This window comes from Microtus oregoni, unplaced genomic scaffold (genome assembly GCF_018167655.1).
Source record: "Microtus oregoni isolate MIOR12 unplaced genomic scaffold, Mior012 000031F_ref0000149, whole genome shotgun sequence".
In the NCBI taxonomy this organism is placed as follows: Eukaryota; Metazoa; Chordata; class Mammalia; order Rodentia; family Cricetidae; genus Microtus; species Microtus oregoni.
In genome coordinates this window covers 18,448,078-18,471,867 of record NW_024543090.1, presented here as the reverse complement: position 1 = coordinate 18,471,867, position 23,790 = coordinate 18,448,078, and the positions used below count along the sequence as shown (strand labels likewise).

General features: G+C 35.9%; 1 protein-coding gene across 1 annotated transcript in view; it reads right to left on the bottom strand.

Annotated features, from left to right (window-relative positions):
* The window catches only part of Spred1 (sprouty related EVH1 domain containing 1), a 76,569-nt gene that overhangs the window by 15,466 nt on the left and 37,313 nt on the right, over positions 1-23,790 (bottom strand). The window contains exons 2-4 of the mRNA XM_041678801.1: positions 19,150-19,324; positions 4,495-4,663; positions 2,587-2,636 (exon numbers count right to left, since the gene is read on the bottom strand). Coding sequence (XP_041534735.1) covers positions 2,587-2,636; positions 4,495-4,663; positions 19,150-19,324 — 394 coding nt within the window. The remainder of the gene's footprint in view (positions 1-2,586; positions 2,637-4,494; positions 4,664-19,149; positions 19,325-23,790) is intronic.

Here is a 23,790-nt window from a genome sequence, read left to right as displayed (position 1 = left end):
AAGCCCCAGCTACCAAGGCTGTAAGAAACTGGACACATGCTATCACGGCATGGATGAGAACCAGAATCCTCAGAGCATCCTCCTAAGTGACTACACGGTCCACAGGAATGCACTGCAAAGTTTAATTTTATCTGATAAACAAACAAGTACACTATATTGTACTTGCTCAAGAATTTTATCCTTGAAGTTATCACAAATTAGCTTTGAATAATGCGTGGCTGGACGATATTCGACAAGACAAAACCTTAATTATTAAGTATATATACATATAGTAGTTGAAATTGTATGCTCAGATTTTGTGACCTTATAAAGTACAAAAAAAGGTCCATAATTCTTTTGCCCTAACATAATTACAAACATGTTTATAGTACCAGCTCATTTTAGAAATGAGCTGCAATCAATTCCTATTCTAGTCAACAGATCCTCTCAGGGAAATTTTTGATTAAGAATAAACTAATCCCCTCAGATACACCTTTTTCTCTGAAGACAGGGTCTCACTAAATATGTAGCCCTGGCTGTTGTGGAACTCATTATGTCATCTAGACTGGCCTTGTACTAACATAGACCTGTCAGTCTCTTGCTATCTAGCGCTAATGCTTCCCATGATCCCCTTAAGTTTTTAATCCTGCCTCCCATGGTTCCCTTAGGTTTTTAATCCTGCACTTTTCAGAGAGTTTTGTCTAAAACACCATTAGTATATAATATTCTACTTAAGCAACCTCAATGAAATAACTGTGATGAAATAGTAAAGAAAGAAGGAATGTCAAGACATATCTGCAGAAAATATACCACAGAAAAACCAGTCCGTGTCCTGGCTTAGATAGCAGAAGAACATTCCAATGAAAAGTTAATTTGGCCTCAAGGTACTTTTAAGTTTGTAGAGATTCTTTACTGTTTGTAGATACAGTCTTGAGACAAAGAGCAGTAAATCCTTTTTTCTCTCTTTCTTTTTTGGTTTTTTTAAGACAGGGTTTTTCTGTAGCTTTGGAGCCTGTCCTGAAACTCGCTTTGTAGACCAGGCTGGCCTCGAACTCACAGAGATCCACCTGCCTCTGCCTCCTAAATGCTGGGATTATAGGGGTGCGCCACCACCACCTAGTAACAACAATGTTTGTGATCACGGCTATAAAAGACACCACAAGTCAAACATGAACAAGATGAGATTTTAAACCAAAATAATGGACCTGTTCTCAAACTATTCAAAGACGGTTGAGAAAGAAGTAAATTCTCCCTGGTAGCTCACGGCAAATGATAAAGACACTAAATTGATGAGAACAGAAAGGTATTCTGCCACCAAATACTTTCTATCTAACAATTATGGCAAAGAATGGGATCTTATTCTCTGTGGATAAATTAATGAATATTCAAAATGAGATTTCTGCTCTAACATTTAATCCTTTCAAATTTGACAAGTTTTTACTTCTACTAAGCTGAAAAAAATTAAACAGGTTATATGCTATGCTTTTAAACTATATTCTAGCTGTCTTTATAAATGACGGTCAAAAAGCAACACACGGGCTAATGAAATGAATGGTTCAGTGGGTAAAAGCTCTTGCCTCCAATTCTGATGACCTGAGTTCAACCCTTAGAACCCACATGATGGAAGGAATGACTTCCAAAAGTTGTCCTCTGACTTCTACAAGTGTACTGAGGTGCATGCTCCCTATTGCTCTCCCTCTCCCTCCCCCCCCCCACAATCTCCCACATACCCAATCACTTCTCCAAAACTCTGGCGTATCTGTCACTAGATAAACTATAGAGCATTAGAGTAAATTTAAGAATTCTCTTTCGCAGTTTTAATCCTGGATAGACCTTAGAATAGTGTAATTAGTGGGGGGAGAGGAGAAAAAAATAATGGTTACTCTATTCTTCCAGAGGACCTGGTGTGGAGGGAGACATCCTATTCCAAGCACCTAGATGGAGACTCACAACCACCTGTGACTTCAGTTCCAATGCATCTGACTCCCTCTTCTGGCATTGCTTGCATATGGTGCTCAAACATCCACACACATAAAATATAAATAAGGACTCTCTACTCATGTTAAGGAAGTTAGTGTCTCTGTTCACACAACTGTTTGCTATAAAAGACATCTCCACAAAACTCAGCAGCTTAAACAACTTCACAACATAAATTGAGTCAGAAATTTGGGAACAACATAGATGTACAAAAGTAAATAATCTCTACAAACTTAAAAGTACCATTAAGTCAAATTTTTTCAATGGAGTGTTCTTCTGTTGTACAAGTTACATTTAAATCAATCAAATGAGTAAAGGAGATTCCCCCCAGTGTGTGAGATGATGTCCTGCAGAGAAAGGACTAGGGGGTCTGAAAATCCAGCTCAATGCTGCAGAATAAATCTGACCAGCTTCCATCATGCCAGCCTGCCCGCTTCAGACTTCAGATCTCTACAACTTTATGAGCCAATTCCTTATACAAAATAAAACTCTCTAGGCAGTGGTTCCCTTTAATCAGGAAGACCTAGGTAAATAATATTATCTTTGAAATTTGTGGGTTGTTAACATGAATTCTAATGATTTTCTAAACAGGTTTATGTTTTGAAACACCTTTCAAGCCAAACTACTTACTTGTAAATCGTCTTCTCCTCCTTCAGCCTCATTTTTTGATGCTGGGCACCCTAAAATAAGAGGTCAAAGTTAATAAAGCATATATATATATATATATATATATATATATATATATATATATATATATATATATATATATCTCCCCTTAGATTTACACATTAAAGGTTGACAATATCATTATAAAGATCAGAGATTCATTTCTGGGTTGCCTGGTTACAGATTCAAATACCAGACACTTGTATTTGTTCCTGTTAGAATAATAAAATGACTTCTTCCATCATCTCTTGGCAAATTTCCATTTACTTTCTTTTATAGCTAAGCAGACTTGTTATGTTATATTTCTCTGGTTGTTTAAGTGATGTCAAAATGTGATTAATTCAGTATTTAAATAGTCTGATCCAGGAAACACAAGCATCCAAAACCAAGATTTTAGTTGTTCAAGTTAAAAAAGAAGTCAAACTTGACTTACTATGGAGAGTCAAGGCTCCACTGATTAACTTGTGCATACCCATGTCTGTTTAGGCTTTTATGGTGTTGAGTGTCTTTAGTTACAATAAATTAATACAGAATGACATGCAGTAGTAGAGTACACGTCACTTATGTTCTAGACATAGCTAGCATGAAGCAGGCATGAGATGAAAAGAAATGTGGTCCTTGTAAAAAGTAGTTTATTTTTTGGGATAAAAAAAGTAACAGAAATTTAGTAAGTTTAGAGAACTTTGATGAGGAGGATATTAAATTTTTAACAAGACAGGATGAATACAGCAACAGTAACCTGGTGAGGCAAGTGAGCATTTCCTCCTTAAACATAAACTGGCACAACATTGTGAACCTCACTTACTCCATCTTACAAAAAGAAGTATTCTCGTACAAGGGCATTTAAACCTGTATTCATACAGGTTTAAAAAAATCAGCTCAAAACAAAATATATTACTTTAATCTGATGAGTTATGAATAATGATTTTTCTCTTTAAATTATTTGTTTTATAAAATTTAGGCAAACAATTAGAATCAACTGGGCAGCTTTAGAAAATATGCCAAAATGAACCAGCTTCACACACTTATCAAAACATACTCAGTATTAAGCATTTTCAAGCTCATCTCTAGCTTTCTCCTAAGTAGTTTATATCTTCAAATTCCTTTAAATTACCACCTTGCACTTCCTACTTTCTGTCTGCTTGCTTTTCCAGACACAGTCTCATTATACAGCCCAACCCAGGAAGAGCTTGAGCTCTCAATCCCCTGCCTCTGTCCCTGAGCACAGGGCTAACAGTCACGTTTGACCACACTGACGTTTTTGTATTATTAAAGGTTTTATCCTTCTCAATTAGAAAAAAAAAATATTGGTTATTATCTCCTATGGGAAGAGATGGGGTTAAATATCATCTTCTTTTGCTTAAGCAAACACACATCAGAACTATGGGAAAATACATTTTCCATTTAGAATCTCCACGTTTGGGGCTGACCATCATTTAACAAACTGGTAAGATATTAAAGGGGACAGATGAGATTGCGGCCTCTGCCAAATCTCAAGAAGACCACAGAGTTTTATAACTGAGTATCTAGAATATATATATATGAATATTACAAGGTTTCTTTCTATCTCATTAAAGAGAAAAGAGTGTAATAATATTCCAGGACACACACTGCTGACAGGCTCTTCACAACACCACCTTCACATGGTATCAAATGCGACTGTACAAACATAAAGAAGCCAAGCAGCCTTCTCATTACTCATTACTCTTTACTTGCTATGTCCTTTCAAAGTGTGGGCACGTTAACAGACAACCTTACTTGATTAAAGGACACAACTACTTTAGGTCAACATCAAAGAAAGAATAAACATTTACTACAATCTATATATAAGGTGTAAACATTCAGAAAATTACAAAAACAAAAACACCCTACCTTGAGAAATATCCTCTATAGCTCTTCGAATGCCTCGGTCAAAAGCCCTGGCATCAGCAGGACTTTGAAAGGTAAGGCCGAACTTCTTGTCGTCGATCTTCCAGTGGTGAAATGTGGGAGTGACCTTATTATAAACGAGGTCTTTTTTAAGCATACACTCCAAAACCACCTGCCAAAAGTCAGGTGCCAAAGTTAATGAACACACAAAATGCATCTAATGTAGCTTTGACATAAACACTGAGGACTATAAATACAACGAGCGTTTTTAAATAAAATGAGCTACTGAATGTAATCTTCACAAAGTCAACTTAATAAAGGGACTGAGATTGTAAACAGAATGTGGATTATGCTATCATTTAAAAGAATAAACACTTATTCTGCATACAAAATTTCTAATAGAATATACTTAAAATTGTTTTTGAGAGAGCCTGGGAAAAGAGACACAGCAGAAGTGGTAATAACAATATGACTTTTAAAAACCACTCTCCCCCTTTCTCCTTTTGTTTCTGGTATCTAACAAGCGCTCCACCATTAATTACATCTTCCAGCCATTCCTCTTCTACTTTCTTAAGAGACCCATTACAGGGCTGGAGAGATGGCTCAGTGGTTAAGAGCATTGCCTGCTCTTCCAAAGGTCCTGAGTTCAATTCCCAGCAACCACATGGTGGCTCACAACCATCTGTAAAGAGGTCTGGCGCCCTCTTCTGGCCTTCAGGCATACAGACAGAATATTGTATACATAATAAATAAATAAATTATAAAAAAAAAAAAGAGAGACCCATTACAGAAACAGATCTAATACTTACTTGCCATTTTAGTAGCTTGGTTATTGGTTATAAAACTTTTCCCCCTTTGTGACAAGGTCTCACTGAGTATGTATGACTGGACTGAAACTTCCTAGGCAGACCAGGCTGGCCTCAAGCTCACAGACGGCCTGCCTCTGCCTCCCAAGTGCTGGGACTAAAGGCGTGTGCTACCATGCTTGGCACTGGGTTGCTAACTTCTCAAAGTTCTAGCTTCCTTTGAAAATAACAACATTAAATACATCCTATAATTATGAATGAAAATTTCATGTAATTTGTGGGATAATGCAGCTTTGTTTCTTCATATTTTATTTTTTCTGAAATGGTTCAGGGAAGTAACAAAATAGGTAAAATGACTTCCTCCCTTTTACTTGGGTTATCTATTTTTAATATCCACTCTATACATCCTAATGTATACAATTTTTATTTTATTTAATTTCTGTTTGTCTATTTTTGCAGTGCTGAGAATTGCATTTAGGGCCTCACACATGATAGGCAAGTGGTCTACCATTGAGCTACATTTCTAGTCCAACATTTTTGCTTATTTTATTCTGAACTGTACCAAGGAGGTAATTATTTGATGCCCCATTGCTCTTTAATACTTGGATGTCTTCCTTAAGACTGTTCTTGTATGTAACACAGTGAGTGATCAAAGTTAACATGGAGATACTCTTTTTTTAGTTCATATTCTAATTTTGTCTGATAATAACATTTTAAAAACTTCTAGTATAGGGTTCATTCTAGGATCAAACACTATATTATCTTTAATATGGGAGCCTTTTTCTACCAAGATGTTCAGACAACTTTCTATCACATTTGCTATCATTATCACTATACAAAAGAGAAAAAATACACGTTAAGATTACTCTATAAGGCTAAAAGAAACCAGTTAAGAACCACCTAAGCAGCATTCAGATCACATACCTACTTTATTTCTTCACACTAGTCGTAATGACTTCAAACCACTTTGCTTCCTAGTCTGTTTATTCCTAGTGCTAAGACTAGAAATGCTACAAGGACTTGGACTCAGCTTTTTTCTTGCCGAATTTTTGACCTCAGGGCAACATGTGATATGTGTACACACACACACACACACACACACACACACACACACACACACACTACATGCTCAAAAACACCATGCCTGCTACTCCGGCTATCACCTTCACTGGCATACCTTTTCCACACACTGCTAACAATCCCCTCAGTCAGGGCAACTACTCTGTATGTGAAATATTTTCTTTCTTTCTTTCTTTTCTTTCTTTCTTTCTAAAAAAAATATAAAGTATACTTTTGTTTTAACCTTTACAGTCTTCCCAAAGCTAGGATCAAAACTAAAATCCTAACGATGGCTGACTGCAGCCCAGAGATGGTCCCACTCCACCCATCTGACTGCCTACTCCATTCTCATTTCCTGCTCTGCTTTCTGCTCCCTTTACATATCTGACAAAGACTCTGGAGAGACAGTCCCAGAGATGGTGTACCACAGGTCACTTCCTTTGCCTATAACTTTATTACTCAACCCGTACCTTGCAAAGATTCCAATTCATACAAACATTCATAAGAAAAGCCCTTCCTGACCTCTAGACAAGATATAGTCTGATAAAGTTTCTGACGTTGTAATTTCAAATTGGGTATTTTTAAACACCTCCTTTCGCTAAGTCTATAAACTGCATCTATGTTTGGCTATCCCCTAATCCTTACAACACAGAAGCAACCTTACATATCTAACAAACATCCTTCCTCAGAAAAATACACATGTGTACAGTTTCTTCAAAAACTTGCAGGCTTTATGTGTTTTCCAGATCTCCACCCACTGCATTAGGTTATACCAGGCTACAGTTGGCTTTTACAAGTTCTGTAGAGCCCAGTGGACAAATGTTTTGAAATTTTGGAAGTCATTATTAAACATTTAATAATAAAACCTTATAGTGAAATAAATTACTCCAATTACTGCTATGCTTCATGTCATCCAGTATAGGGTAGTCCCTGCCCTGCTCCTCATTTTTTTCAAACATTATATTCAATGACACTGGTAGAGTGAAGTCAGATGAGGCAGAAGTATGTAAATACTATACCTCTGTCCCATATGAAAGTAGTTGTTAAACCTTTATCATCAAAGCACTGGGACTGATGTCTGTTTGATAGCAAGTCTTGTTAACTTAGTGCTAGGGTTTTGCTGATGGCTACATGTGTGGGAAAGTATCTATGCTGATTTACTATTTGTTATACAACTATTTTTCAGAAACAGAAATATAAGACCCAAATTTAAGTTATAGAACTCAAGAATAAATACTGTATAGGTGTTAATCACTGTAACACTTGTACTCATTCATAAATATAGTAAATGCAGTATTTTAGAAAATGGTAAACTGAATTGTTTGAAAACAGGAAGAACAAAAAAAAGTTTGCTTCTAGATATTATGTAGCATGTCACTAAATCTTAATGCCTGAAAATATTACTGAGTTAGTTCTTCTGTTAGATTTCCTAAAATTAATACTTTCCAACTGTTTCCTTTTAGATTAAGATCTCAATGTGATCTATACTACTATCCACCACTAGTTTCCAAATGCTATCTTCTTGGAGATATATAAAAAAGGAAAACACTGAGTTCTTGGGGATATATAAAAAAGTGCAAACACTGAACTCATGCAATACACAACAGGTACAAGGGTAACATACCAACAAATTATGAATCAGAAAGAACTCAATTTGTTTTTGCCTATATACTAGGGATTAACTTGCTGATATTATACAATACATTTAATGTAGCAGAAAGATACTCTTTACGGCTACAACAGTGGTAGCTACTGAGGGTTTAAGAGCAGTCAGTGGGACAGAAAGACAAGTTACTTATTAATTACCACTACCACCCAACCAAAGCCTTTGTGGATAATCTTAAATCTATGTCACAGAGAACATGTTGTATCAAACAATAGTTACATAAATCTCAAACTCCATGTCTGAATTAAATAACTTCTTTTCCATTTAAGTCACATAAATTACAAAGCTGTTTCACATTTGACTTAAAATAACATTAACTGAGGGAGGAGGAGGAGAAAGAAGAGCAGGGGAGAACTCTATTTATAATTATTGGAGCTTCTTTATAAGAGAAGATCCTGTATACAAGAAATGAATAATTCCAAGTCCCATTAAAATGATCCTAAATGCAACTGCCACACATAATAAAAATATGTTTAAAACCAGAAGCAGTATGGTTTGCTTATTTTGCCATTCATAAATGCAGTTATAGTTGAAAAGCAAGGCCAGGAGCTGGCTCCATGGGTCAGACACAGTGTCTGTGGCACAAATGTGAGGAGTCCCTGAGTAGAATGTCTCCGAAACCTACATAAAGATGAGCATGGCAGTGCACATCTGCAATGCCGTGTACCTACTGTGAGAAGGAAGCAGAGGTAGAATTCCTAGAAGCTCTTGGACTTGCGAGCTCAACATAGTCAAAGGCAAACTATTAAGACAACCTGTCTCAAAAAAGGTCGAAGGCAAAAAAAAAAAAAAAAATGTTGTCTGACCGCCACAAATGTGTCTTGGGATGTGTGTACCTGTACACTATGGGGGGGGGGGGACTGTATGCTTCAAATATATCTCTCCCTAATTTTAATTCATAACTCGAAAATTTTTCCAGGATAAAGTAGTTTAGGAAATGGGCGAATTTCACCAGGTCCCCATGATAACATTAAAGAACATTAATGAGTTAGTGAGACAGAAATTCACACAAGAATACAAATACACACATACATACAAGTAGCCTTATTCTCATTTCTACCCAAGAGAAAAATCTTATCCTAAGTTAATAAAATATAAAGTTATTGTACATATTAATATAATATTAAATCAAAAATAACTATAAAAATACTTTCTTGAAGTATTTGAACAAGAATTTCCTAAAGTAATTTGTGATTGATCCACTTAGAATGTGGTTAGTTATCAAAGATAAAGTAAAAGAGCTGTATTTTAAAATCACATTAGTATTTTTTTAACTCAATCATTAGCAAGTATACTTAAGTTAGGAAGTAAAAATGTATTCTTATTCTGTTAAGGTTAAATAGATATTAATTATAATGAAAGATGGTCTTTAAGATGTGTAACATTTAAATGAATTTACTCACAATATAAAATATATCTTGGCAAAAGAATCACACTGTATTCTCTAGAATAAAAAAAGCAAAAATAACTCGATTCTCTACTTCTAAACAGCTAATGAATCAAGGAAATCAGCATGAGAATCAGACAAGGAAATAACTACATATAAGAGTGGAGGGCTGTACATGAGGGAACAGTTTTGTATACATAATGGCCTAGGTTTCAGGAGAACAGGAGTGAGGAGGGGGAAGGAAGCAGGGGGGATGGATCCTATGTGGGGTAACCAAAGCAGAATATTTAAAAGGAGTTTGCAACATAAAAATCTTGGCAGATAAGAAAACCAGAAAACAAAAGAACTTAATGTCAAAAGTACAAAATGAATACACTTTTTTTAGTTTAAGAATTTAGAGATCTAAACAAAGAGATTAGATGACTCATCATAAATGCATTCCTGCCAAGGCCCCATGGTCTTCCTGCAGACAGAGGCAAGACCAGCACTTCGACTTTCTATAGAAGGGAAAGACTGTGGACCTACAACAATCTTGAAGAGACAAGACCCAGTGGGAGGACTCCCTCTCCTAGGTATCTGTGCTAATACACAGCACAGGAGCATGGGATACAGCATCTGCAGGAAAACTGTCAAAGTAGGAGAACAAGAGAGAACCTACAGAACCATCTTAAAGGAAGACAGAAAGGTGATTCAAGGAGGAAGGACAAACTTTTCAACAAATGCTGCAGAGAAATACAATCAATCAGCCCAAAGACAGAGAATCTTAGCTGAACTTTAATAGTAACTAAAAATTAGTCTAAAATGGGTTTAAATATAAAATACAAAACTATAACATGTGTATGACAAATTATAAAATATAGCATCAGAAATAACAGACAATAGAACAGTTTATGGATTTGACACTAAAACAGTAGTCTACTAAAAGAAAAACAGATAAATGAACTTTAGTAAAACTTAAAGCTCTATAAGAGCCTATTAAAGAATGAAAAAGAAAACTAAGGACTGGGAGAAAACATGTACACAGCACATTGTTCCACCAAGAACTACCATCCAGAATAGAATTAGCACTGGAGCCTCAACAGAAAGAAAGTATCCTAGTGAGGAAATGGGCAAATGACAACAAATATCTCACCAAGAAAGGATACGATTAGCTACCAGGGAAATGCACATTAAAGCTACAATGACTTTGACTTTTCGTTACATGCCTAATTACCAACACTGAAAAGTGAGCCCATGAAATGCTGAATAAGAATGTCGTGAACATTTAGGTACCTCTTGAGCAAATGTATCACAGCACAGCCACTTTCAGGACAAGTCTAGCAGCTTCTTACATCATTAAACAAATTACTATCACATAATCTAGCAAACTCTATTTTGATTATTCTAGAAAAAAAAGTTATGTGCACAAATAAATGTACAGTAAAATTTATACAAATGCTCACAGTAGCCTTATCTATGAAACGGCCCTAGAACAACGTAGAAGTTCTTCATTAGTCAATGATTAACATTTAAAAAAACTATACTTATAATAGAAAATACTAACAATAAAAGATTTTTAAAACAAGTTATACTGAATAAAAAACAGACAATCCTAAAAGGTTGCATACTTACAATTCCTCTTTTATAACACTTTGGAAATGACAAAAATCATAGGAGTGATCCAGAGAACAAACAAATCAGTGCTTGTCAGGCTAAGAGTGGTATGTATGTGGCTATAAATAACAAGAAGGAGGAGTGGTTGGCTGCTTTGTACTGTGCCTGTAGATGTTAATTTATGTGATCAAACTATACAGATCTAAATACAATAAAAATTGACTAAGGTTAATACAGAAATCAAAAGGTAGTTGTCTGCATGAATATTCTAATATAATATGATAATATAGCTTTTTAAAATGCTACCCCTCATTGGTGAAACTAAGTAGAGAATACATACAGGATCTCTTTACATTATTTTTATAATATTAATAATCTAAATTTAGTTTAATAAAATTAAAATATCTATGGGACACATTCTAAACCAGATTTCATAAAAATTAATGCCAAATTCTGGTGGCACGTGAGAAAGACAAAAATGCTACATCCACAATAAAAGATATCTCTCCAGGTAACAGCCAACATCATACTTCTATGTACAACAGTAGAAAGTCTATACAGCCGGGCGGTGGTGGCACATGCCTTTAATCCCAGCACTTGGGAGGCAGAGGCAGGCGGATCTCTGTGAGTTCGAGACCAGCCTGGTCTACAAGAGCTAGTTCCAGGACAGGCTCCAAAACCACAGAGAAACCCTGTAAGTCTATACATTCACCAAAAAACAGGGATCCTTAATTATTAATAATACCTAGCGTTATTCAGAAAGATCTACTTAGTATCTAAGAAAAAAAATTACAGGAAGAACTTTAAAAGACTCCAAGAATGGTAGAAAGAAGATGACAATTTTTATGTATATATGAAAAAGATTAAATGAATATATTCCCCTATGGCTTAAAGAGAAACTATTCATACTTCTCAAAGTAAATACAAAACACATTCTACAAGAAAGTAATAACTAATGAGGACAACTGGTGCCAGCGAACACCAAACTCTCTCTACACAGTTACAATAATATAAGAAGGTACATTTGCCTAGAAACCTACCAACTAAGAGTTAAGCAGGAAGCTGCATGTAAATTAACTGAGTCCCTGCAAATTCCTGTGCTGCAGCTCTAACCTCCAATGTGGCTTTCTCTGAGGACAGGGCCTGTGAGGAAGTGGCAAACGTCAAATGAGATTAGACACACAGCGCCTAAATTGTTATGAAGCAAGTGTCCCATTGATGGAAGAGATACCAGCATTCCTCCCTAGGCCAGAGGACTTGAAGAGAGTCTCCCGACAGGGAAGTGCCCTCATTAGAAACATAAGCAGGCAACATCCTTGATCTGACTCTGTGACACCCACAACTGCAAAAAACATAAGCCATCCAAGCAACACTGTATTATGGCAGTCTGAACAGGAAGCCAAGCACATGAAAAGACAACAGTAAATGATTAAATACAGACAGGAGTGATATTAATTAACCAGTCAACTAAAAGTGGATAGCCAGGTTATAATTAAGAGTCTAATAAAAGTAAGAGAAAGCTAGCATGCAGCACCAATAATTTCAATTAAAAATTTGGACTCTAATTCAGAAATCAAGACGGCTACAGAACTTTAATAGCCTTAACAGAAGTATAGCTCAGTAGTGAAGTTTTTGCCTAATAAATATAAGATCTTAAGTTCAATATCCAGTACCACAAACAGTGAAACAAGAAAACAGTCTACTATTCAAAAAATAAACAGAGCACATCAGAATGAGAGGCCTAGTATGAAGAACTAGCATTGGGCACTAAAGAGAAAGATGAAGCCAACCTAACTGACAAGTGTGACCCATCATGCCAGTATAAATCAGTTCAGTGTAGTAGAATACAAAGAAATTGAGTAACTAATGAACAGACTGATGATCATCATTTAAAACAGAAAATTGAATTTTAAGATATGTGAAGCACGGGCTAAGGGAAGGTCAAAGTACAAAAGGTGAAGCTGTCTGAAAGAGGAAATAAAGGCAGCCAAAAGGGTAACTAGCTAGCTCCCAATCCTAAATTTCAGGAACCAAGTATTACAAGGCTCCAAAACATAGCAAACAGTAACGGTAAGAGGCAGGGTTTTTCCTCTTCAAGAGGCATCAGCCACATTAAAGAAATAGCTGCTGTAAAACTACTTTTGAAAGAAACTAACAAAACTTACGAGTGTTCACAAACATACTTCTGCCATTGGTGGACTGGCCCTGAAATGCACAGGAAAGGGTGGACTGGTTGAAAACTGCGGGTATTTGTCCCAATTCCATTTATTCATAGCACAGCTGACTTCCTCAAAGTACTCTACTTTTAGATTGTGGCAACAAAATGGACGTGGGGACTTAGAGCCTTCTTTTCTACAGTGTTTTTTAATTAAATTTTTTAAATACTTATTTTATGTGCATGAATGTCTATCGATGTGCTCATGCCTAGGGCATTAAGGTCAGGAAAAGAGCACTATTTCTTCTGGAACTGGAATTACAGATGGCTGAGATCTGCCATGTGGGTTCTAGGCATCAAAGTGGGGTCCTCTGAAAGAGCAGCCAGAGCTCTTAACCCTGGGGCCATTCGTTTCATACTTGTAAGAGTGGGCATATTCTGAAGTTTAATATACATTGCTTCAGCTAATCTATAGGTACTCAAGCAATAACATGAAAATACCTGATAGTCTATCCTTGAGAAAGACATCCTTGACAAAGATATTTAAGATGAGACAAAATGGTAAGGCCAGATCATTTTCTTCTGACATAATAAGATTCTCTATAGGAAAATTATTGAAAAAAACAGAACTACGTAAAACTGGACAATAAAATTAGGAGGCTTCTCTGTGGCAAAGTAAAAAAGATACAGAGGAAGACAACAAAGATCAAGAAAGAAACTCTGGTTGAACAGGAGAGATCACATATCACAGTTCATCCCTACATCAATGACTACTATTAACAAATATTCTGATTCCACTTACCAAATCCAAAATGTCTGAGATTTTATATAATATACTACCCAAAACTAACACCATAACTGTACTCTACTTTAAGAATGCTCAAGATATGGAAACCTCAACAAACAAACTAAAATATAAATCATCTTCACACAAATGTTACCCAATCTTCTCAGTCAACCTGTCATTGGCTACTCTTGAGTATTACTCAAGTTCCTGACAGAAAAACTTCCTACACCATTTCTTCCAGCATTACCTAGCATGTTGTTTAATATTTACTTTAATTAGAATGTATATACTGTGAGAACTGAGATTTCTTAATTCATTTTCATAATCCCAATTTGCTGTGGGACAATGATCTTGTACCCTGTAAAGATTTACGGGTTATATTGCTTTAATAAAACACTGATTGGCCAGTACAAAGGCAGGAAATTGAGGCCAGCAACAAGAACAGGAGAATTCTGGGAAAAGACTCAGTCTGCAGTTGCCACCCAGATGCAGAGGCAGCAAGATGAGAATGCCTGACTGATAAAAGGTACCAAGACAAGTGGCTAACAGATAAGAATTATGGGTTAATATAAGTTATAAGAGCTATTAAGAAGCCTGAGCTAATAGGCCAACCAGTTTATAATTAATGTTGATCTCTGTGTGTTTTGAGGATTGAATGGCTGCCAGACAGAAACCTCTGTCAACACCAATTCTTTTAACTGAATTTGGCACAAGCATCTGCTGACAAATTATGTGCTATATGGTTGGAAGGACAACTCACCTTTAAAAATTTAGAATTAAAACAAGTAACATTATATGGATTCAACAGGTTATATTTAGGAATAAGCATGTATATGTGAATATATATATTTATGCAATAGCAACTGATAAAAAATGCTACAAATCAGAAGGAGAGTGGGGAGTACAAAGGAGGGTTTGGAAGAAAGAAATAGAACCCAAATATAATCTCAATATATTCTAAGCTTTAATATGTAGTTATTAAATGGGCATGCTGTATGATGTTGCTTTTATAGTTGATACAAAAATTTACCAACTTATTGCCTAGCACAGAATGGATGAGAAAATAATTTACGAAATAGGAAAAAACATTGCTGATAAAAATTAATAAAAATGCTAAAGACAGAGGAATTTAGTGAGCTTAGGAGAAAATTACAGGCAAAGTAATTGAATAGACATAAAATTTAAATACAAAACTACAGAGCCCCAAGTGGAACCAATAGCCCTGACTATCAACCAAATCAGAAGAACCTGTTGGAAAGAGAACCAAGGTCAAGACAACAAAAGAGCCCTCAGGAAGAATGAGAAGGCCCAGAGGCGGAAGAGCTTCTTTGGGGAGCAATTGTGAAGGTCTGAGCTGAAAGTGGAAGTCAGAGGCTGTGATTTTCTGAGGGCAGCACACAGAAATAGCACAACACCTCTACTCCCACTCCTCCCTCTTCCTAACTGTGATATTCCAGTTCACACAACAGTGTCTTTCAGGAGACAGGACTGCCAAGGAGGCCAAACCCTAAGTAAAAGCTAGTGAAGTCCTTTAGATTTTAGTGGAGCATACTCCTACAGTACTGCCATTTGACAGTGAAGCAATTCAGAGGTATCGTGGGAAAGCTTAGCAGGAAAATTCTTGTTCTGTACTTTTACTAAGTTCAATACAGAGTTTTAAGATTCCCTAACATAGAAAGGGGGTCAGGGTCAAAGTGACTGGTGTATAATTATCTTCTTCCCAGGAAATATTCTAATTTTGTCTTGGTCCTTAATAGAAGGCAAACAAACAAACAAACAAAAAAAAGCCCAAAACAAACAAAAACCCCACTTTTATAAATACCATTGTTGTTGAAGAAATGAAAAACTTTTAGTGAAATTTTAGCATTTATAAATTTTTTATCCACAATCTAATTACTCATTAATTCTAAAAATAATTCCTTGATCTCCTCAGCAACTTCCCATACTAAAAACAAGCATCTTTCCTCTTTTCATTTCAAAATTACATTTGTAATCACTGTTTACATTGGTAGCTATTTTATAACCTTGTTCTTGTTTTCAAAGCACCCTAAACAATTCCCTTGTTTTAGGAAGCATAACAAGTAATCACAAATCAAAGTCTGGAAGTCAGTCTTCTGTTAAAACAAGGCTCTGTTCATCACTTGGAAGGAGGGGGCTGGTTTTCTTAAATCAAGTAAATGTTTCTAAATTCTTGGAAACATTCTTAAATACACCTTGTATGTGTCTTGGTCAGCCGTGGCCATGTGCAACTTTTCCTATTATTTATTTTCTTAAAGGGTGCAAGTTCATTCAGGAGTCTAAAAAAACAAGAACTTCACTTCTTTAATTCATCAAACGGACTGAATGCTAAGATTCAGTCCACAAAAGAGTATAGGAGAGTTTCTAGCAACTTATCACACAGAAAACTATTAAAATACAATGTTTATTTACTAGGAAAACCTTTAAAAGAAAACAATTATCAATTTGGAAAGAATTTTATGGATTTCCAGATTTGCAGTCAGGGAGCCTTTGAGAAAATAGAAGCGCTAGAATTAAAACCAATCAACAAAATAAGTCATAGAATTGACACTCTCATCTTAGAAGGCTTATTATCTCTTGTTTTCAATGCTCCTGGCTTCCTTTGCCTTGAGACTGTCTACTTTGATATTTTCAAGACATACCCATGAGTTATTGCTATCTTTGTGCCTAAGTCCTCACAACCTAGAATGCTTCATTATAGCTAATCCCTGAAACAAACATTGCAACCTTCCAACTGTATGCAATGTCTCCTCCAGGCCAACATTTGATCTGCTTATTGTCCCTGCATCACTAACAGTCAACAGTTAAGTAAAACAACAGGTGCTTTGATTCCTGAGGTCAGTACTTCTGGCAGAAAAGCCCATTTAGTCACTAACCATCATGAATGATCCTCTATCCCAGGAGGAAGTTCTGTGCTTGCATATGTGTGCTCTCCCTCTTTCCCTTTCTCCTCATTCCGTTTCCTATTGTTGAAAATAAGACTGTCTTCTGAATCCCAGGCTCATTTTTTGCAGTTGTATGGAAGAGCTACATACTGACCACTCACTGTCTCCATCAACCTGAGCTACCTCAAATCAACCTCACTTCAAATTATACTGTTTGGGTTCCTTAGTTAACGTTAAGTAAACACTATCTTATATTTAGGTCATCTTTTCCTATTGATATGCTCTTACTTAAAAATATTTCTCCTCCAAATTTTATTCCACATTTGCCTTGTATTTTTTAAAAAAATATTTATTACCAAACATTCATGAAGAAACATTTTATATCCTTCCTCTTTACACAGTTTCTAACCTACAACTTATTTTTAAAAATACTCAGATATCAAATTAGAAACATTATACTCTAGGAAAAACTACTTGCAACATCATTATGGTCACTATTTAGCATCTCCACGTTTAAAATATGCAGACACCATTCTAAATGTGTGCAAAGAACCACTTTTAAACTTTATAAGGTGACATATTAAATTTATTCCATTTTCCTCTGATTTAACTGGAGTTTTCCTCAAAACTAAACATATTCTAGTTAACTGTGATCCGTTGTGTCATATGTACCATTAAGAAGTAATTATAAAACCACAAAACAGTGGTCTTGGGAGGATTTCAAGATGATATAGGATAATTCTAACTATGGGAGAAATCTGAGCAAAGATTAGCAACTTTCTAAGTTACTAAAATGATCCATCAGTAAAAAAAAATTATGAAATCCAAAACCCAGCCTAAAAAAAGAACATTCAAAATGTTCCTGTACAAAAGAATTATTTACATCTCAAACATCTGACAGAAATAACAAAGGCTAAATATAAATATGCTTATGAACTTATCTAACAAATTTAAATGATTTCTAGTTACTTTAAAGTATCTTAAGAAATTTTCAACACTATTTCTATTTTGCTTCTATGCATTTGCTCTTTCCTTGACACACAAATGACACTAATGTTACTCAACTTGTACGCTGTAGTTTTTGGTTCTCAGATAAAATGAGAATAAGCTGTCCACAGAAACTAAAAAAGGACAACTAACATCAAAAACTAGATTGTCATTTTAAAATATTTTAATGTAAGAAAACATCTACAAAGGTGAAAAATAATTTTGTTGAGATTCAGACTGGCCAGTATATAATCTTATGTCTTTTTATAAAAAAAAAAAAAATTATGGGGAATAGAAAAAAACCTGAGATCCCAAGAGTTTAAGGCAGAAGTAAGCAAAGTTTCTCTTTAAGAGGCCACACACTTAAGGCCTCTGTTGCTGCTACTCAACTGCCTTTATAGCGTGAGAACAGTTACAATAATCAATGGCTTCAGCCAAAGTCAAGACACTCTGTACAGGGCTGAAGAGATGGCACAGTACTTAAGAGCACTGACTGCTTTTTCAGAGGACAAAGAGTTCCATTTCCAGCACTTACATGCAGCTCAAAACCACCTGTAACTCTAGTTCCAGGGGACCCAATACCCTCTTCTGGTTTTTGAAGACACCATATATGCATGTAATGAACAAAAAATATGCAAGCAAAACATATACATATTGCAAACAATTTAAGTGAAGAATTTATTTATGGATGCTAAAATTTGATTCCACTTAATTTTTAAAGTCACAAAATTATGATTCTTTGACTTTACTAATGCTTGCTTTTTGAGATAAAAGTCTTTAACTGTGTAGGTCAGCATAGCATAGAACTATGTATTCCAGGCTGACCTTAAACATCATAATCCTCCTCAGTAACAACTGAGGTTACAGGTATGAGCCACCATCATCAGCTCCATTGAAAATGTTTAAAACAACAACCCTACCCCACCCTCTGACAAGAAAACATCATCAGCTCATGGTCTGAATTAAAAAACAAATAAAAAGAACAGGTGGCATGCCTGAATCTGTCCTTCAGACTAGGGATTGCTGATCCTTGGCTCAAAGTGGGGAAGGATGAAGAGCTATTCATGAACATTCTGGAGTTAATCTATACAGTAAAGCAGCAGCCCCACGCAAGATGTGTACATTACTGTCAGATCCAGACAGACAGAGGTGCATATTGTCTTTAACATAAACATAAAAACAACTCCCAAGAAATAAACATTGAGTCACAGGCAAAATTAACTCTGACATAAATGATATACCAAAATTTTAAACAGATAATTCATTTCTTCAGAAAGTATCCTAAAATTACATCAATAGCTCTATTAATCATTACCATTTTGTCCCTGAGTCTCTCTCCACGGATAAAGAAGTCTGCACAGCCATTCTCTTCCTGATGAGGGACTCTGAAGACAGTGACGATGCTCAGTCCGCTCCCTCCGAGTGGTAGCCATCCACCACTTGAGTCATCTCTGGTCATCACCACAGCTCGCACTCGTGCATAACTATTACTAAAACAGACACAAAGATCAGGAATTAGCTTTTCCATAAACAACAAGAAAGCCAGCGAGTTTTGTTTGAGAAGCCAAATACCACAGTAATTGCTATGTAGCAAGTAGTAAGTTTATTATTTACTTCCATAATAAGCCATAGGGGGAAAAAACTAACTGAAAGGGGGAAACCCACAAACAGAAGGTTGTTCTTTATTTTAAAGGTTCAACTCATAATAAGACTACAGGACTATTTTAATTCATCATTTTGGTAGATAGACCATATCTGGATCACGCTGTATATGTGATCATAGATCCAAAAGAGAATTTGTCACCTTGCCTATATTAAATTCATTTGCTGCAACATTACAAGGACAAAATATTGCTGTATTTATTTTAGTTCATTTAATTGCTTCTAAACCCCCAACTTTTCTGGAATACAATATAAACAAAATGTTGAAATAAGCATGCTTAGACTTAGAAGCCCATTTTTAAAATCTTCTACCAATGAATGGGGAGCCTACATCATTTTTATAAATCACAGAGGGATAAATATTCTGTTTAGTCATCAATCCAATATATCTGTGGAAACCTTCCATATATCTTTGCTCCAGTCTACTCTTAAGAGACTAGTTCCATTTCAAAATGCTCTCCCCAAATGAATGACTTTTGATATAAAATTAGGATAGTCACTTAATGCATTAAGTGTCCTATACAACTGACATTTAAGCCCTCACTCAGTTTTAAAACTTTTACTAATTATTAATAAATAATCTCTAAGTCTGCATAATGAACCATGCAAGCTTAGAAAAGTATACTGGATACAAATTAGATCTGGGGCTAATTATAAGTATCAGCTGATGGTCTACACAACAGTTCTGTACCTTTTAATGTATCTCTGCATGCTCTAAGCTGTTCATATGGTACTGCACTTGTCCAAAAGTTCTTCCCTAGCTTCTATTGTTCATTATTTTTCTAATTTTTAAAAATTATAAAATCTAATTACATAATTCCCTTCTTCCCTTTACTCCCTTCAAGCCCTCCCATGCAAATCTTTATTTTTTATTGAGGTAACTTCATACACAGTAGCATGCATCCACTTTAAATACACAGGCACCACCTAAGTTTATAGATATGTACACGTGCAGCTCGGTACACGCGTTTGTGTCCCTCCAGAATGCATTGCTATCTAAACCCAAAGATGAAGGCATGAGGCAGTGGAATATTTCGGTCATGAAAGCAAAGCCCTCGTGATTTGATCAGCTTTAGAAAACGAACTCTTAAAGCTACCTCATTCTTTCTCCCATGTGGTGACACAGCTAGAAGGGAGCCACCTATGGTCTTGAAAAAGAACCCCAAACAGACAACTTCATCTTCAATTTCTCATCCTCCAAAAGTGTGAAAAAGAAATGCTTGTTGATGACAATTCATTTCATTTACACTTTAACTTGTAGAAGCCCAAAGGGACAAGATATGTAGAACCATCATGGAAATTAAGATACTTCTACCACACCAAAGAAGCCCCCTGTCCCTCTTTGTTTTTATTTATAATTTGCAAACAGCTTGGCCCATGATAAGCCTTCATATACTTTGAAGCAAGTAGTATTATCATTATACTTTTTTAACTCACTACATTAAGTGTATCTGAAGTTTATTTTGTAAATTTTACTGAAGAGTCTCCTAGGTGAACCATTTCTCTTTCTTACACTGAGAGGAACTTGGATCATTTCAGTTTTAAGTTATGATCAAGCTCATATACAGATCTCTTTTTCTTTAATCCTGTTTTTGAAACGGTCCTATGTAACCCAGGCTGGCCTAGAACTCACTATGTAGCTGACAGGGACTATACAAGTCTGTTATTAACAATGCTTTTATGTCTCTTAATTACTGAGAAATGCAATTATTAGTTCACAAGACAGCTGCATGGTTAGCTATATAAAAAGTTTACAAATTGTTTTCCAAAGTAGTTGTAATTATATATTCCATCAAAAAAATGACAGCTTGTGTTCTATATCCCTAATATCTGATGTTTTCAATATTTTAAATCTTACTGTACTGTGTACATTACAGGGCTATTTGTCATTTTTTTGCTTTATTTTTCTTAAGATTAATGAAAGCTAACAGCATTTCATTTGGTCATGTGGTTATCTTCTTTTTAAATCTTTTCATCTCTCTCTTTTCAAAGACAGGGTCTCAGTGTGTAGCCCTGAATAGCCTGGAATGAGCTATGTAGAGCAAGCTGCCCTAAAACTCACAGAGATCCACCTGCCTCTGCCTTCTGAGTGCTGAAATTAAAAGAATGTGTCACCATCCCCTACTTGATCATTTTTTAAATTACTTCCTTAGCAGCTCTTTATATATTCTGGACACAAGTTGTTTAACAAAGTATATTACAATGCCCTGCACTGTGATTTAAGAGTGAGGCTTTGGTGGGCCATGATGGCACACACTTTTAACCCTAACATTCTGGAGGCAGAGGCAGACTGAACTTCGTTTTATAATGGAATGGCTTCCAACACATTCTAGTCAACACAGCAAGTTCCATGCCAGCCAATGCTACACAGTAAGACCCTGTCTTAAAATGAGGGGGAGGGGAGAGGGAGGGAGGGAAGTGGGGAGGGAAGGGGGAGGGAGGGAAGTGTGGATTCTAGTCAAATGTCCTTAATTTGGATCTAGGTTTGGTCACATACTAACTAGGTCTGTGACCTCTGGGAAGATATCAAACCTTCTGTGCCTAATCTTTGAAGTAATAGCACCCATCTTTATTATAAGCAAACAGTCCCTGACCTGCAGTAAATGCTGTATTTAAGTATGACAGCAAAACATTTAAAACTAAGGTTGCCCCTCTACTTATTCAAAGTCAGGCACTGATGACTTTCTATCGCTTGTCAACATTAAGTTACAGAAGCTCTGATGGCACTGGCTTTACAGGAAACCACTATGTGCCTACGCTGTCAGTACCCAGCTCTTCAGTCTACTGCCAATCTTCCCTTTGAACTGTTCAGGGCCAGGAGCACAAAGGCTGCATTATTAACAGCTTCTGGAGGCTAGATTCTTTTAAAGTAAACGAAGGAGTTCTTAAAGGATTTTCTTCGTTTTTATTTTTAATTTAAAACTAATATGGTACCTAAACTTCTGATCTCTGTTCTCATTTGAACAACTGTTCATTCACATATAGTATAAGTAGCTACTAGAGCATAACACAAGACCGTGCAATTTGTAAACGAACAGATTTATTTCCCCTAGTTTTGGAGACTAGGAAGTCCTAGATCAAGAAACAGGAAACTTTTGTCTCCTAACAGTCCAGCTTTCTGCCTCTAAGATGTTGCCTTAAACCCTATGATCTCCAGAAAATAACACTGGTCCGAAAAGCTTCTATGTTAAACGCTTGGTCTTCAGTTGATGCCGCTCTTCAGAGCTGAAACTTTCTAAGTGGGACTGGCTGTAGGGAAGGACACACTGAGACCCTTGTTCCTTTCCCCTTTTTGCTTCCTGGCCCACCAAGGTTAAGCAGCTGTTAGATGATGAGTTCTCTGGCATATGATCTACTCTACCACAGACCCAAAGTTCCTGGGCCAAATGATCATCTACTGAGATCTCTGAAACTCTATGTCAAAATAAGATTTCTTCCTTTAAAGTTGTTTTTCTCGTGTATTTTTCACAAAAATGGAAAGATGACTAGCACAGAGGTAAAAGTTAACTGTGTTAAATTAAAGCTCTGTATTTTATCTTGTCAGCAAATAATACTCTGTTAACTAAGCAACTAGAAAAAGTTGTTACCAAGCACTGTGGCATAACACTGACTTTTATAGAACTGTAATGGGCTTGCATTAGTTTCCTTTTCGTTTCTGAAACAGTAGTGTAGCTTTGCTTCTTCCATACATGTGTAGTAAGAGTATGATTTACTTAAGATACTAAAGGGGCTGAAGAGATGAATCTGCTGCTTAGAACGCACACAATGCTCTAACAGGACTCAAGTCCACTATCTACCACTTTTGGGGGTTTAGTGAGATGGTTCAATAGGTAAAGATGCTTGCCATCAAGCTTGAATGACCTTGGTTTCATCCCCAAGACCCATGTGGTAGATGAAAACATATTTCCCCCAAGGTCTCCTGTGATCTCTACTCCCATGCCATGGCACAAAACCTCCTAAGAAACAAATACAACTAATTTTTAAAAATCTTTTTAAAAGGATTATTGTAAACTTACTTTTCAGGGAACTGTTACCCTAGTAATAGGGCTTAGATATTATCTATTAAAATTTTCTTGCTCTTTAGTCCAGAAATTTTTTTAAGATCAGAAATTTTTTAACTTTCTTTTTATTTATTTACTCACTGTGCCTTTCACATCATGCATCTCAATCCCATTCATTTCGTATGCGCCCTTGCCCTTGCAACCTCCCCTCTCCCCAAAAATAAAATAAAATTTAAGAGAAAAAAATAGTCACACAGTAAACCCTTTTATCCATGTATCTTTACTTTCAAGTT